This window comes from Nomascus leucogenys, chromosome 3 (genome assembly GCF_006542625.1).
Source record: "Nomascus leucogenys isolate Asia chromosome 3, Asia_NLE_v1, whole genome shotgun sequence".
Lineage (NCBI taxonomy): Eukaryota > Metazoa > Chordata > Mammalia > Primates > Hylobatidae > Nomascus > Nomascus leucogenys.
The window spans coordinates 129,952,026-129,967,211 of record NC_044383.1 but is presented as its reverse complement, the minus strand read 5'-3'; the positions used below and the strand labels follow the sequence as shown (position 1 = coordinate 129,967,211).

The following is a 15,186-nucleotide window of genomic DNA, read 5'->3' as shown; positions in this document are numbered from 1 at the left end:
CAGACTGCTTCTTCCTCACTGGGTAGAACCTTCCAGCTGGACACTCCAGCCACACCTGCCTGCACATATTAGGGACAGAGCTCTGATCTCTCTCTGGGATGAAGTGCCCAGAGGAGGGGAGGGCTGTCACCTGGGTTGGTTGGATGACTTAGCCGTTCTGGCCTGTGGGCTTTGGAGAGACCAAGTTGACAGGGGCAGAGGCAGTTCATCACCACAGCACAGCTGTTTTGTTGAGGTATGGCTAGACTGCTTCTTTAAGCAAGACCCTGATCCACTCCTCCTTGGATCCTGGGGCAGGTACTCCCAGTCAGGTCCGACCCACAGGGGCCTCCGGTCACCCTGGCCTGTGTTCTCCCTGGGACAAAGTGCCTGAAGGGTGGGGCAGGCTGCCAACTTGGCCATTTGGCTTCTCAGCTTGTCCAGCCTGTGGGCCTTGGAGAGCCCAAACCGATCAGGGTCAGAAGGGATCTCCAATACAGTACAGCTGCTCTATCAAAAGCATTCAGACTGCTTCTTTAAGTGGGTTCCTGACCCTGACTGGGTAAGACCTCCCAACAGGAGTTTTCAGCCACCTCCTACAGGCAAATTTGGGCCAGCAATAGGTCAGTACCCTGGGATAGAGCTTCTAGAGGAAAAAAGTTGGCTGCCATCTTTGCTATTTTACAGCCTTCACAGGTGATACCTCAAGGTACAGAAAAAAAAAAGAAAACTAAGGTTTAGAGTGGACCCCCAGCAAACCATAGCAGCCCTATGGATGAGTTGCCAGGCTGTCAAAGGAAAAACAAACAAATAGAAAACAACAACAAAACCCATCCAAAAATCAGCAATGTAAAAAATCAAAGGTAGATAAGCCCACTAAGATGAGAAAGAAGCAATGCAAAAACACTGAAAACTCAAAAAGCCAGAGTGCCCCTTTTCCTTAAAATGACTGCAACACCTCTCCAGCAAGGGCTCAGAACTGGGCTGAGGCTGAGATGGTTGAAATGACAGAAGTAGGTTTCAGAAGATAGGTAATAAACTTCACTGAGATAAAAGAGCGTGTTGTAAACCAATGCAAAGAAGCTAAGAATCACGAAAAAACAATACAGGAGCCAAGAGCCAAAACAGCCAGTTGAAACAGAAACATAACTAATCTGTTAGAGCTGAAAAGCACACTACAGGACTTCACAATGCAATCACAAATGTTAATAGCAGAATAGACTACATGGAAGAAAGAATCTCAGAGCCTGAAGACTATCTTTCTGAAATAAGACAGGCTGACAAGAATAGAGAAAAAAGGATGAAAAAAAAGAACAAAACCTCTGAGAAATATGGGATTATGTAAAGAGACCAAATCTACAACTGATTGGGGTAACTGAAAGAGACAGAGAACGGAACCAGGTTGGAAAACACACTTTAGGATATAATCCAGAACTTTCCCAACCTAGCAAGACAGGCCAATATTCAAATTCAGGAAATTTAGAGAACCCCAGTAAAATACTCCATGAGAAGATCATCCCCCAGACACATAATAATCAGATTCTCCAAGATTGAAATGAAAGAAAAAATGGTTAAGGACAGCCAGAGAGAAAGGCCAGGTCACCTACAAAGGCAAGCCATCAGATTAACAGTAGACCTCTCAGTGGAAACCCTAGAAGCTAGAAGAGACTGGGGGCCAAAATTCAACATTCTTAAAGAAAAGAATTTCCATCCCGGAATTTCATATCCAGCCAAACTAAGCTTCATAAGCAAAGGAGAAACAAGATCCTTTTCAGACAAGCAAATGATGAGGGAATTTGTTATCACCAGACCCACCTTGCAAGAGCTCCTGAAGGAAGCACTAAATATGGAAAGGAAAAACCATTGCAAGCCATTACAAAAACACACTGAAATACACAGACCAGTGACACTATGAAGCAAATACAGAAAGAAGTCTACAAAATAACCAACTAGCATCATGATGACAGGATCTAATTCACACATAACAATACTAACCTTAAATTTAAATGGGCTAAATGCCCCAATTAAAAGACATAGAGCAGCAAGCTGGATAAAGAACCAGGACCCATCAGTATGCTGTCTTCAAGAGACCCATTTTACTTGCAAAGACACACATAGGCTCAAAATAAAGGGATGAAGGAAAATTTACCAAGCAAATGGAAAAATTGAAAAAAGCAGGGGTTGCAATCCTAGTTTCTGACAAAACAGGCTTTAAACCAACAAAGGGCTGGGTGCAGTGGCTCATGCCTGTAATCCTAGCAATTTGGGAGGCCGAGGCAGGCGAATAACCTGAGATTAGGAGTTTGAGACAACCCTGGCCAACATGGTTAAACCCCATCTCCACAAAAAGTACAAAAAACCAGCTGGGCATCGTGGTGGGTGCCTGTAATCTCAGCTACTCAGGAAGCTGAGGCAGGAGAATCACTTGAACCAGGAGGTGGTGGTTGCAATGGTCCAAGATCATGCCACTGCACTCCAGCCTGGGAGACAGAGTGAGACTCCATCTCAAAAATAAACAAACAAACTAACAAAGATCAAAAAAGACAAAAGAAGGGCATTACATAAAGGTAAAGGGTTCAATTCAACAAGAAGAGCTTGCTATCCTAAATATATATGCACCCAATACAGGAGCATGTAGATTCATAAAGCAAGTTCTTAGAGGCTTTCAGAGACTTAGACTTGCAAATAGTAATAGTGGGAGACTTTAACACCACACCAACACTATTAGACAGATCATCAAGATAGAAAATTAACAAAAATATTTGGGACTTGAACTCAGCTCTGGATCAAGTGGACCTGATAGATATCTAAAGAACTCTCCATCCCAAAACAACAGAATATACATTCTTCTCATTGCCACATGGCACTTAACTCTAAAATTGATCACATAATCAGAAGTAAAACATTCCTCAACAAAACCAAAAGAGCTGAAATCATAACAACCAGTCTGTCAGACCACAGCACAATCAAGTTAGAACTCAAAAGTAAGAAATTCACTCAAAACCACACCACATCACATGGAAACTGAACAACTCAAGATTAAGAAATTCATTCAAAACCACACCACTACATGGAAACTGAACACTACATGGAACCTGCTCCTGAATGACTTGTGGGCAAATAATGAAATTAAGGCAGAAATCAAGTTCTTTGAAATTAATGAGAACAAAGATACAGTGTACCAGAATCTCTGGGATGCAGCTAAAGCAGTGTTAAGAGGGAAGTTTATAGCACTAAATGCCCACATCGAAAAGCTAGAAAGATCTCAAATTGACAACTTAACTACTAAAAGGGCTAGAGAACCAAGAGCAAACAAACCCAAAGCTAGTAGAAGACAAGAAATAATCAAGATCGAAGCAAAACTGAAGAAGGTAAAAACAAACAAAAAAACCCTTCAAAAAAATCAATGAATCCAATAGCTGTTTTTTTAAGATTAATAAGATAGATAGACTGCTAACTAGACTAGTAAAGAAGAAAAGAGAGAAGATTTATATAAACACAATCAGAAATGATAAGGGGGATATCACCACTGACCCCACTGAGATACAAACAACCATCAGAGAATACTATAAACAACCCTATGCACATAAACTAGAAATTCTAGAAGAAATGGATAAATTCCTGGACACATACATCCTCCCAAGACTGAACAGGGAAGAAACAGAATGCCCAAATAGACCAATAACAAGTTCTGAAATTGAGGCAGAAATAAATAGCCTACCAGCCAAAAAAAAAAAAAAAAAGCCCAGGACCAGACAGATTCACAGATGAATTCTACTAGAGGTACAAAGAAGAGCTGGTACTATTTCTACTGAAACTATTCCAAAAAATTGAAAAGGAGGGAACCTTCCCTTATTTTTTTTTTCTTTTTTGAGATGGAGTCTCGCTCTGTCACCCAGGCTGGAGTGCAGAGGGTCATTCTCAGCTCACTGCAACCTCTGCCTCCCAGGTTCATGTGACTCTCATGCCTCAGCCTCCTGAGTAGCTGGGATTACAGGAGCCCACCACCAAAACCTGTCAGAGATACACCACCAACAACAAAAACTTCAGGCCAATACCCTTGATGAACATCAATGCAAAAATCCTCAACAAAATACTGGCAAACCAAATCCAGCAGCACATCAAAAAGCTTATCCACTACAATTAAGAAGGCTTTATCCCTGAGATGCAAGTTTGGTTCAATGTACACAGATCAATAAATGTGATACATTACATAAACAGATCTAAAGATATGAATTTCTCAATGGATGCAGAAGGACCTTCAATAAAATTCAACATCCCTTTATCTTAAAAACACTCAATAAACTAGGTAGTAAAGGAACACACTTCAAAATAATAAGTGTCATATATGACAAACCCACAGCCAATATCATACCGATTCGCAAAAGCTGGAAGCTTTCCCCTTGAAAACTGGCACAAGACAAAGAGGCCCTCTCTCACCATTCCTATTCAACATAGTACTGGAAGTTCTGTCCAGGGCAATCAGGCAAAAGAAAGAAATAAAGAAGATTCCAATAGGAAGAGAGGAAGTCAAACTATCTTTGTTTGCAGATGACATGATCCTATATCTAGAAAACCCCATTGTCTCAGGCCAAAAGCTTCTTAAGTTGGTAAGCAACTTCAGCAAAGTCTCAAAATACAAAATCAATGTGCAAAAATTGCTAGCATTCCTATACACAAACAACAGGCAAGCTGAGAGCCAAATCATGAATGAACCTCCATTCACAATTGTCACAGAAAGAATAAAATGCCCAGGAATACAGCTAACAAGGAAAGTGAAGAATCTCTTCAAAGAGAACTATAAACCACTGCTCAAAGAAATCAGAGATGACACAAACAAATGGAAAAATATACATGCTCATGAATAGGAAGAATCAATATCATGGAAATTGACATACTGCCCAAAGCAATTTACAGATTCAATGCAATTTCCATTAAACTACCATTGACATTCTTCACAGAATTAGAAAAAAACTATTTTAAAATTCATATGAAATCAAAACAGAGTCCTACTAGTCAAGACAATCCTAAGCAAAAAGAACAAAGCTGGAGCCATCATGTTACCCAACTTCAAACTACACTACAAGGCTACAGTAACCAAATCAGCATTACACTAGTACAAAAAGACTGAGAGACCAGTGGAACAGAATAGAGAACCCAGAAATAAGATTGCACACCTAAAACCATCTGCTCTTCAACAAACCTGACAAAAACAAGCAATGGGGAAAGATTTATTTATTTAATAAATGGTGCTGGGATAACTGGCCAGCCATATGCAGAGAATTGAAACTGGACCCCTTCCTTACACCATATGCAAAAATCAACTCAAGATGGATTAAGAACTTAAATGTAAAGCTCAAAAACTATAAACACCATAGATGAAAATCTAGGCAATACCATTCAGAACATAGGCATGGGCAAAGATTTCATGATGAAGACACCAAAAGCAATTGCAACAAATGCAAAAATTGACAAATGGGATCTAGTTAAACTAAAGAGCTTCTGTACAGCAAAAGAAACTGTCAATAGAGTGAACACACAATTTACAGAATGGGAGAAAATGTTTGCAATCTATCCACCTGACAAACGTCTAATATGTAGCATCTACAAGGAACTTATACAAATTTAAAAGATAAAAACAACTTCATTAAAATGTAGGCAAAGGACATGAACAGACACTTCTCAAAAGACATCCATGTAGCCAACAAACATTAAAAGAGCTCAACATCACTGAACATTAGAGAAATGCAAATCAAAACCACAATGAGATACCATCTTACACCAATCAGAATAGCTATTATTAAAAAGTTAAAAAATAACAGATGCTGGCAAGGTTGTGGAGAAAAAGGAACATTTTACACTGTTGGTGGAACTATAAATTAGTTTAACCATTGTGGAAGACAGTGTGGTGATTCCTCAAAGATCTAGAGGCAGAAATACCATTTGACCAAGCAATCCCATTACTGGGTATGTACCCAAAGGAATATAAATTATTCTATTATAAAGATACATGCACATGTATTTTCACTGCAGCACTATTCACAATAGAAAAGACATGGAATCAATCTAAATGTCCATCAATGATAGACTGGATAAAGAAAATTTGGTACATATACACGATGGAATACTATACAGCCATAAAAAGGAATGAGATGGTGTCCTCTGCAGGGACATGGATGGAGCTGGAGGCCATAATCTTCCACAAACTAATGCAGGAACAGAAAACCAAATCCCACATGTTCTCACTTGTAAGTGGGAGCTGGATGATGAGAAAACATGGACACATAGTGGGGAACGACACACACTGGGGCCTGCTGGAGAATGGGGGGAAGGAGGGAGAGCATGAGGAAGAATAGCTCGCGGATGCTCGGCTTAATACCTAGGATGATCTGGCAGCAAATCACCATAGCACATGTTTACCTATGTAACAAACTTGCACATCCTGCATATGTACCCCTGAACTTAAAATGAAAAGAAAACCATTAGCTTGATAGACTAACAAAAAAAAAAAAAAAAAAAAAAGAGGGGCCGGGCACAGTGGCTAATGCCTGTAATCCCAGCACTTTGCAAGGCCAAGGGGGGCAGACAACTTCAGGCCATAATTTTGAGATCAGCCTGGCTAACATGGCAAAACTCTGTCTCTATTAAAAGTACAAAAATTAGCCAGGTGTGGTGGTGTGTGCCTGTAGTCCTAGCTACTGGAGAGGCTGAGACAGGAGAATCGCCTGAACCTAGGAGGTGGAGGTTGCAGTGAGCTAAGATTGCGCCACTGCACTCCAGCCTGGGCGACAGAGCAAGACTCCGTCTCAAAAAAAAAAAAAAAAAAAATTAAAATTAAAAAAGAGAAAACACTCAAATTACTAAAATCAGAAAAGAAAATGGAGATATAACTACCAATGCTATAGAAATAAAAAAGGATTTCATGAGAGTATTATGAAAAATTATATACCAAAAAATTGGAGAACTTAGACGAAATGGATGAATTCCTAAAAAACACAACACCTACCTAGAGTAAATCATGAACAAATAGAATATTTGAATAGACTTATAACTAGTAAGGAATAGAATAAAAAATCTCATGACATTAAAATGCTCCAGATCTGAGAGCTTCACTGGTGAATTCCACCAAACATTTAAAGAAGAACTAACACCAACCCTTCTCAAACTTTTCCCAAACATATTGAAGAAGTAGGAACATTCCTAATTCATTCCATAAGGCCAAGGGGACCCTGACTTCAAAGACACTATAAGAAAACTACATCCCTTATGAACATTAATGCAAAAATTCTCAATAAAATACTAACAAATCAAGTTCAGTAGCATGTTAAAAGGATTATACACCATGACCATGTGAGATTTGTTCCTGGGATACAGGGATGGTTCAACACATGAAAATCGATCAATGTACACTACATGTACAGAAGAACAAAAATTACATCATCATCTTAATTGATGCAAAAAAAAAGCATTTGAGAAAATTCAACACCCTTTCATGATAAAAACACTCAACAAACTAAGAATAGAAGGAAACTACCTCAACATAATAAAAACTATACATGTAAAACCCACAGAGATCACCATACTCAATGCTGGAAGACTGAAAACTTTCCCTCTAAGATCAAGAACAATGCAAGCGTGCTAATTTTCATCACTTCTATTTAATGAAGTACTAGAAGTTCCAACCAGAGCAATTAGGCAAGAAAAAAATTAAAAGACATCCAAATTGGGAAGGAGGAAGTAAAATTATCATTGTTCACAGATGCTATGATCTTATAAGCAGAAAATCCTAAAGATATCACCAAAAAACTTATTAGAACCAATAAATTAATTCAGCAAAGTAGAACAGAAAGTCAACACACGAAAATTAGTTGTGTTTCTATATACTGACAATGAACAATCAAAAAAAATTATGAAGACAACTACATTTACAATAACATCAAAAAGAACACTTAGGAATGAACTTAAGCAATGAGGTGAAAGATTTGTACAATGAAAACTACAAAACATTGCTCAAAGAAATTAAAGAGGACATAAATAAACAGAAATATATTCCATGTTCATGGATTTGAAGACTTACTATTGTTAAGATGTCTATACTAACCAAAGCAATCTGCAGATTCAGTGCAATCACGGTTAAAATCTCAATGACGTTTCTTGCAGAAATAAAAAAGCCCAACCTAAAATTCACATGGAATCTCAAGGGATCCCAAATAGCCAAAACAATCTTGGCTGTATCTTGGAGGACTCACAGTCCCTGATGTCAAAACTTACTAAAAGCTATAGTAATCAAGGAAATATAATACTGGCATAAAGACAGACATATAAACCAATGAAATAGAATAGAGTCCAGAAATAAACCCTTGTATACATGGTCAAATGATTTTTGACAAGGGTGCAAGACCATTGGTTGAATGGGGAAACTGGACATCCACATTCAAAAGTATGAAGCTGAACCCTTACCTAACACCATATATTAAATATTAACTCAAAATGGATCAAAGAACTAAAATGTAAGATCTAAACTAGCCTTAGCTTAGACAAAAACATAGGAGTAAACCTCTCTGACCCTGGATTAGGCAAGGATTAATCCAATTTCTTGGATTCCTTGGTCACCAGAGGCAACCAAAGAAAAACAGACAAATTGGACTTCACGAAAATTTTAAAAATTTATGAATCAAGAGAATATCAGCATAGTGAGAACTCATCTCTACAAAAAATTTAAAAATTATCTGGGCATGGTGGCACATGCCTGTAGTCCTGGGTACTTGGGAGGCTGAGGTGGGAGGGTCACTTGAGCCTGGGAGGTTGAAGCTGCAGTGAGCTATGATTGTGCCACTGCACTCCAGCCTGGGCAACAGAGACCCTGTCTCAAAACCAAACAAACAAACAAAAAACACACACAAAAAAAGAATATCAACAGAGTAAAAAGGCAACCCATGGAATAGGAAAGAAAAGAATATTTATAAACCATATGGCCGATAAGGGATTAATATCCAGAATACATAGAGAATTCCTAAAAGTCAACAACAAAAACAACCAATCACACTGGTGATTAAGTTAGCAAAAACCAAAACAACAAAAACAACTCAAAAATGGGCAAAAGACTTGAACAGACATTTTTTCAAAGAATATACACAAATGACCAATAAGCACTTGAAAAGAGGCTTAACCTCACAAATCATTAGAGATATGCAACTTAAAACTAAAATGAGATACCACCTCATCCCCATTAGGATGGCTCCTATGGTTCTGCCTTGTTGCTACTTTGAAGAAATTACAGTCAGCCTCTGTTCCCATGGGTTCCACATCTGCAGATGTAACAACTACAGATGGAGAACATTTAAAAATAAATAAATAGATAAATAAAACCCAACTGTACCAATAATAAAAAATAATACAACAATTTTAATATAGCATAACAACTACTTACATAGCATTTACATTGCCTTAGGTATTGTAAGTAATCTGGAGATGATTTAGTGTATACAGGAGGATGTGCCTAGGTTATATACAAATTCTACACCGTTTTATATCAGAGACTTGAACATCTCAGGTTTTGGTATCCACTAGGGCCCTGGGACCAATCTCCTGTGGATACTGAGGGATGACTGTACAGAAATTCTTGACTTATGTTAGTTTGACATAAGATTTTTCAACTTTACATGCGTTAATTGGGGTGTTAAATGCATTTTTGACTTATAATATTTCTATTTACAATGGGCTTATCAGGACGTAGCCCCAACATAAATTGAGGAGGATCTGTATTTATTTCTAGAAAAGAAACTTTCCCCTTATTTTCAACACAAACATATGATACGTGGTCTTCTCCTATTTTCAATCTCTTCAATTTTACTAGACCAGAGAACAATGGTTTAGACTCTCATTGCAGTAATCAAATTTGACTTGTACATTGTGAAAGTTGTGTAATCCTGATAAATTAAGAAATATTCCCTTTTGGCAAATAAGCTTTAACCTCTAACCCAAATATCTTTGCATCCAAAAGCAACAGTGAATGTCTTAGAGCTTTTGCAGACTACTGGTGAATCCCAAACCCAACAGTGATCTCCTCTGACCCCCATCATTTGAGAGCTGAAATGCATGCTCTGACTCACCTGACTTGGTTGGGACTTCATTCGTGGCCACCAGGGCCCTGTTCTGCAGCAAAGCTCCCACAGCACTGGTAACAGTTGGTTCTTTTTTTGGACCAATCTGAGCCTTATCCTACAGAGAGAGAAAGAAAGAGACAAAGAGAACACCTTCTGTATGTAACCTCAGGTACCACATAGGAGGTACAGCTGTTCCCACTTAACCAGCAGCAGACTGGCATCATCTGCAGGGACTCCCTGAATCCAGGGGAAGGGGACAGACACACACCCTGCACTTCAGTTAGCCTGGTTCTTGCCCTCCCACCTGATGCTCAAAGTCATATCTGGGTTTTGAAGCTTCCCTTCAATAATTAAGCCCTTGGGGTTGTTGGTGGTATATTTATCCTGTAAAATTAGTTGTATGGAGACATAAGAAATCACTTAATGTCAATAAAGGATACAGTTAAAGAACATTTTATTTTTTTCATTACACTTGAAGACTATTTTGTTTTTTTAACATGAACAGAGAAGAAAAACAGATTGGCAGGCAGCAAATGTTTGAAGTATGAAATTCTAACATCCCTACACCATCCCCATCCCTGCAGAGCAGCAGCAGCAGAATAGTTATATTAAAACGAAATAAGGACCAAAAGGTTTCTCACATGCTCCTTTTATCTTGCCACTGATCCCACCTCCATTTCCATAGAAACTGCAGGATAAAGATAACCTGTTACACCAAGTGAGAATTCTCACTTGGGCAAGAATGGCTGAGAGACTATAGCAGGCAGCTCATCCCCATTCACACAAATAAAGTTATTTTTAGAGGCCTATATTGGTCTCTTTTGGTTAAGAGTATGACACATTTTAAAAGTTGATTATGTTTAAAATAGAAACATATTTCGGCTGTGTTAAAAGCCCTTCAAAACTGAAACAACCCCTCCTTTCTTGTTCCATTTTTGAATAAGCTTCACTATTAGACAAGGCCCCAAAGTGGTGAAGCTGGCACAAGGGAAACAAATACGGCTGTTCAGATATACTCTACAGTGAGTGAAGGAATTCACAAAGCAAGCAATTTTTCTTCTGTGTTCCCAATCACCACTCAGCTCTGGAAAACAAGGAGAGGAATGGGGCCAAGTTACTGGTTACACTGACAGCCAGCTGGCCTTCTTCAGGAATAAAAACACTTCCGTTTGCTGCTTTCCTGTGCTCTCTTTGGCCCCACTAAAGCAGACTAACTCTGGAGACCAGTAAGAAGAACCATCTGCAGAAATGTAACTCACTCTTTACTGCTTTACAGAATGTAGGTAGACTTCTACATACAAACTTTTCCATAATTAGGCTGCATTCAAGCCCAAAGTAGTCCTATTCCTCCAAAAGTGTCATGCCAATCGTATCAACCGGAAAAGGCTACTGGAGAAGGGGAGGGTGGGGTAATGTAGAGAGAGGAAAGGAGGAGCCCCTATGTGTAAGACACTGACTCGGGCCCTTCAGTTATCTATAAGTCCGCCAACAACTCAGCAAGGCACACATGATTAACACCATTTTACACATTAAAGTGAATCCCAAAGATTCACTTTAACTAACTCGGCCAAGTTTACCTAAATTATAGAATTAAAATTCAAACCCTGGCCGGGCACGGTGTCTCATGCCTGTAATCCCAGCACTTTGGGAGACCAAGGCAGGCAGATCACCTGAGGTCAGGAGTTCGAGACCAGCCTGGCCAACATGGTGAAACCTCGTCTCTACTAAAAATACAAAAGTTAGCCAGGCATGGTGGTGGGAGCCTGTAATCCAAGCTACTCAGAAGGCTGGGGCACAAGAATCGCTTGAACCAGGGAGGCGGAGATTGCAGTGAGCCAAGATCACACCACTGCACTCCACCCAGCCTGGGCAACAGAGTGAGACTCCGTCTCAAAAAAAAAAAAAAAAGAAATTCAAACCCTGACTACTGAATGTAGAATCCTGACTTTTTCTACATTGCACTTCTTCCCATGCTATCTCAGATGTCAAGACTGAATCTAGGCCGGGTGTGGTGGCTCACGCCTGTCATCCCAGCACTTTGGGAGGCCGAGGCAAGTGGATCACTTGAGGTCAGGGGTTTGTGACCAGCCTGGCCAACATGGTGAAACTCCATCTCTTCTGAAAATACAAAAATTAGCCAGGTGTGGTGGTGGGTGCCTGTAATCCCAGCTACTTGGGAGGCTGAGGCAGGAGAATCGCTTGAACCCAGGAGGCAGAGGTTGCAGTGAGCCGAGATTGTGCCACTGCACTCCAGCCTGGGCAACAGAGTGAGACTCCACCTCAAAAACAAAAACAAAACTGAATCTATAAAACTGTATTTATTGTAGCCACTGCCTCTCAACACACATATGTCCTCCCTCCTGTGTTCTGTTATCTACAGAGATTGTCTTTCTATCTGTCCAGGCTCTGGAGCTGAAAACCTTATTGTCAACCCTGATCCCCTCTTTTATCCTACGTGTAATTTTCTCAGTCTCATCGATTATTTCTTAGATTCTCCCTCCCACACAACCCTATTAATCCTCCTATTCCAGGCTCTCATTCAAGGACCTGTTAATCAAGGACCTGTCAATCAAGGACAGTCTTTGATTTTAGGGCATTTATTCAATCAATTCCTCTTTTCTTCCTCTCTCAAGTGGCTTGAGTTAAAGCCCTTCTAGTTCTGGCTGCCTGTCTGCCTGTCTTGCCTGTCCCTGTACCTCTTCTTTCTTTTCTTTTCTTTTTGAGACAGAGTTTTGCTCTTGTTGCCCAGGCTGGAGTGCAATGGCATGATCTTGGCTCACCACAACCTCTGCCTCCCAGGTTCAAGCAATTCTCCTGCCTCAGCCTCACAAGTAGCTGGGATTACAGGCATGTGACACCATGCACGGCTAATTTTGTATTTTTAGTAGAAACGGGGTTTTTCCATGTTGGTCAGGCTGGTCTCAAACTTCCTACCTCAGGTGATCTGCCCACCTCAGCCTCTCAAAGTGCTGGGATTACAGGCGTGAGCCACCGCACCCCGCACCCTGTACCTCTTTCATAGGTACTCTATGCTTTCGCTCCCCAGGTGGGTGCCTCAGGCCACAAGCTGGATGTTTTGTGCATAAAGCCCTTCCCAACCCCAACTCTAGGCTGGTGAACCCGTTTTGATATTTAAGAGCAAAACGTTTGCTTGCCTTTGAAGACTTCCAGGAATTGCAGTGACTTCTTCCATAGCTCTCCTATATATGCCAACTGTACCAGCTCCAAGTCCCCCTCCATCTTTCAATGACAAATTCTTGGTCAACCAGTACCTAGCACAGTTTCTGGTACATGGTTGATAGTCAATAACCTTCTAGTGCTTAAGGGGATAGAGCTCAGGATCCACAGTCTGTGGGGTCCGCTTTTGTTGGAAAGGGTCCCACCCCATTACATACTGGATTTAACCAGAAGCTTTCTAAACAGGCTGTAGGGGCCAGGCACGATGGCTCACACTTGTAGTCCTAGCACTTCAGGAGGCTGAAGGGGGCAGATTGCTTGGGCCCAGGAATTCGAGACCAGCCTGAGCAACACAGTGAGACCCCATCTCTCCTAAAAATACAAAAAATTAGCTGGGCGTGGTGCTACGCACCTGTAGTTCCAGCTACTCAGGAGGCCGAGGTGGGAGTATCACCTGTGCCTGGGAGGTCAAGGCTGCAATGAGCCGTGATTACACCATTGCACTCCAGCCTGGGCAACAGAGTGAGACTCCACCTCAAAAAAAAAAACAAAAACAAAACTGAATCTATAAAACTGTATTTATTGTAGCCACTGCCTCTCAACACACATATGTCCTCCCTCCTGTGTTCTGTTATCTACAGAGATTGTCTTTCTATCTGTCCAGGCTCTGGAGCTGAAAACCTTATTGTCAACCCTGATCCACTCTTTTATCCTATGTCTAATCATTTTCTCAGTCTCATCAATTATTTCTTAGATTCTCCCTCCCACACAACCCTATTAATCCTCCTATTCCAGGCTCTCATTCAAGGACCTGTTAATCAAGGACCTGTCAATCAAGCACAGTCTTTGATTTTAGGGCATTTATTCAATCAATTCCTCTTTTCTTCCTCTCTCAAGTGGCTTGAGTTAAAGCCCTTCTAGTTCTGGCTGCCTGTCTGCCTGTCTTGCCTGTCCCTGTACCTCTTCTTTCTTTTCTTTTTCTTTTTGAGACAGAGTTTTGCTCTCGTTGCCCAGGCTGGAGTGCAATGGCATGATCCTGGCTCACCACAGCCTCTGCCTCCCAGGTTCAAGCAATTCTCCTGCCTCAGCCTCACAAGTAGCTGGGATTACAGGCATGTGACACCCACACGGCTAATTTTGTATTTTTAGTAGAAACGGGGTTTCTCCATGTTGGTCAGGCTGGTCTCAAACTCCCTACCTCAGGTGATCTGCCCACCTCAGCCTCCCAAATTGTTATTACAGGCGTGAGCCACCGCACCCGGCACCCTGTACCTCTTTCATAGGTACTTTATGCTTTCGCTCCCCAGATGGGTGCCTCAGGCCACAAGCTGGATGTTTTGTGCATAAAGCCCTTCCCAACCCCAACACTAGGCTGGTGAACCCGTTTTGATATTTAGGAGCAAAACGTTTGCTTGCCTTTGAAGACTTCCAGGAATTGCAGTGACTTCTTCCATAGCTCTCCTATATATGCCAACTGTACCAGCTCCAAGTCCCCCTCCATCTTTCAATGACAAATTCTTGGTCAACCAGTACCTAGCACAGTTTCTGGTACATGGTTGATAGTCAATAACCTTCTAATGCTTAAGGGGATAGAGCTCAGGATCCACAGTCTGTGGGGTCCGCTTTTGTTGGAAAGGGTCCCACCCCATTACATACTGGATTTAACCAGAAGCTTTCTAAACAGGCTGTAGGGGCCAGGCACGATGGCTCACACTTGTAGTCCTAGCACTTCAGGAGGCTGAAGGGGGCAGATTGCTTGGGCCCAGGAATTCGAGACCAGCCTGAGCAACACAGTGAGACCCCATCTCTCCTAAAAATACAAAAAATTAGCTGGGCGTGGTGCTACGCACCTGTAGTTCCAGCTACTCAGGAGGCCGAGGTGGGAGTATCACCTGTGCCTGGGAGGTCAAAGCTGCAATGAGCC

General features: G+C 41.0%; 1 protein-coding gene across 1 annotated transcript in view; it reads right to left on the bottom strand.

Annotated features, from left to right (window-relative positions):
• ZC2HC1B (zinc finger C2HC-type containing 1B) overlaps positions 1-15,186 on the bottom strand; it is a 75,309-nt gene that overhangs the window by 24,870 nt on the left and 35,253 nt on the right. The window contains exon 6 of the mRNA XM_003255812.2: positions 10,092-10,200. Within this exon, the coding sequence (XP_003255860.2) occupies positions 10,092-10,200 (109 nt within the window). The remainder of the gene's footprint in view (positions 1-10,091; positions 10,201-15,186) is intronic.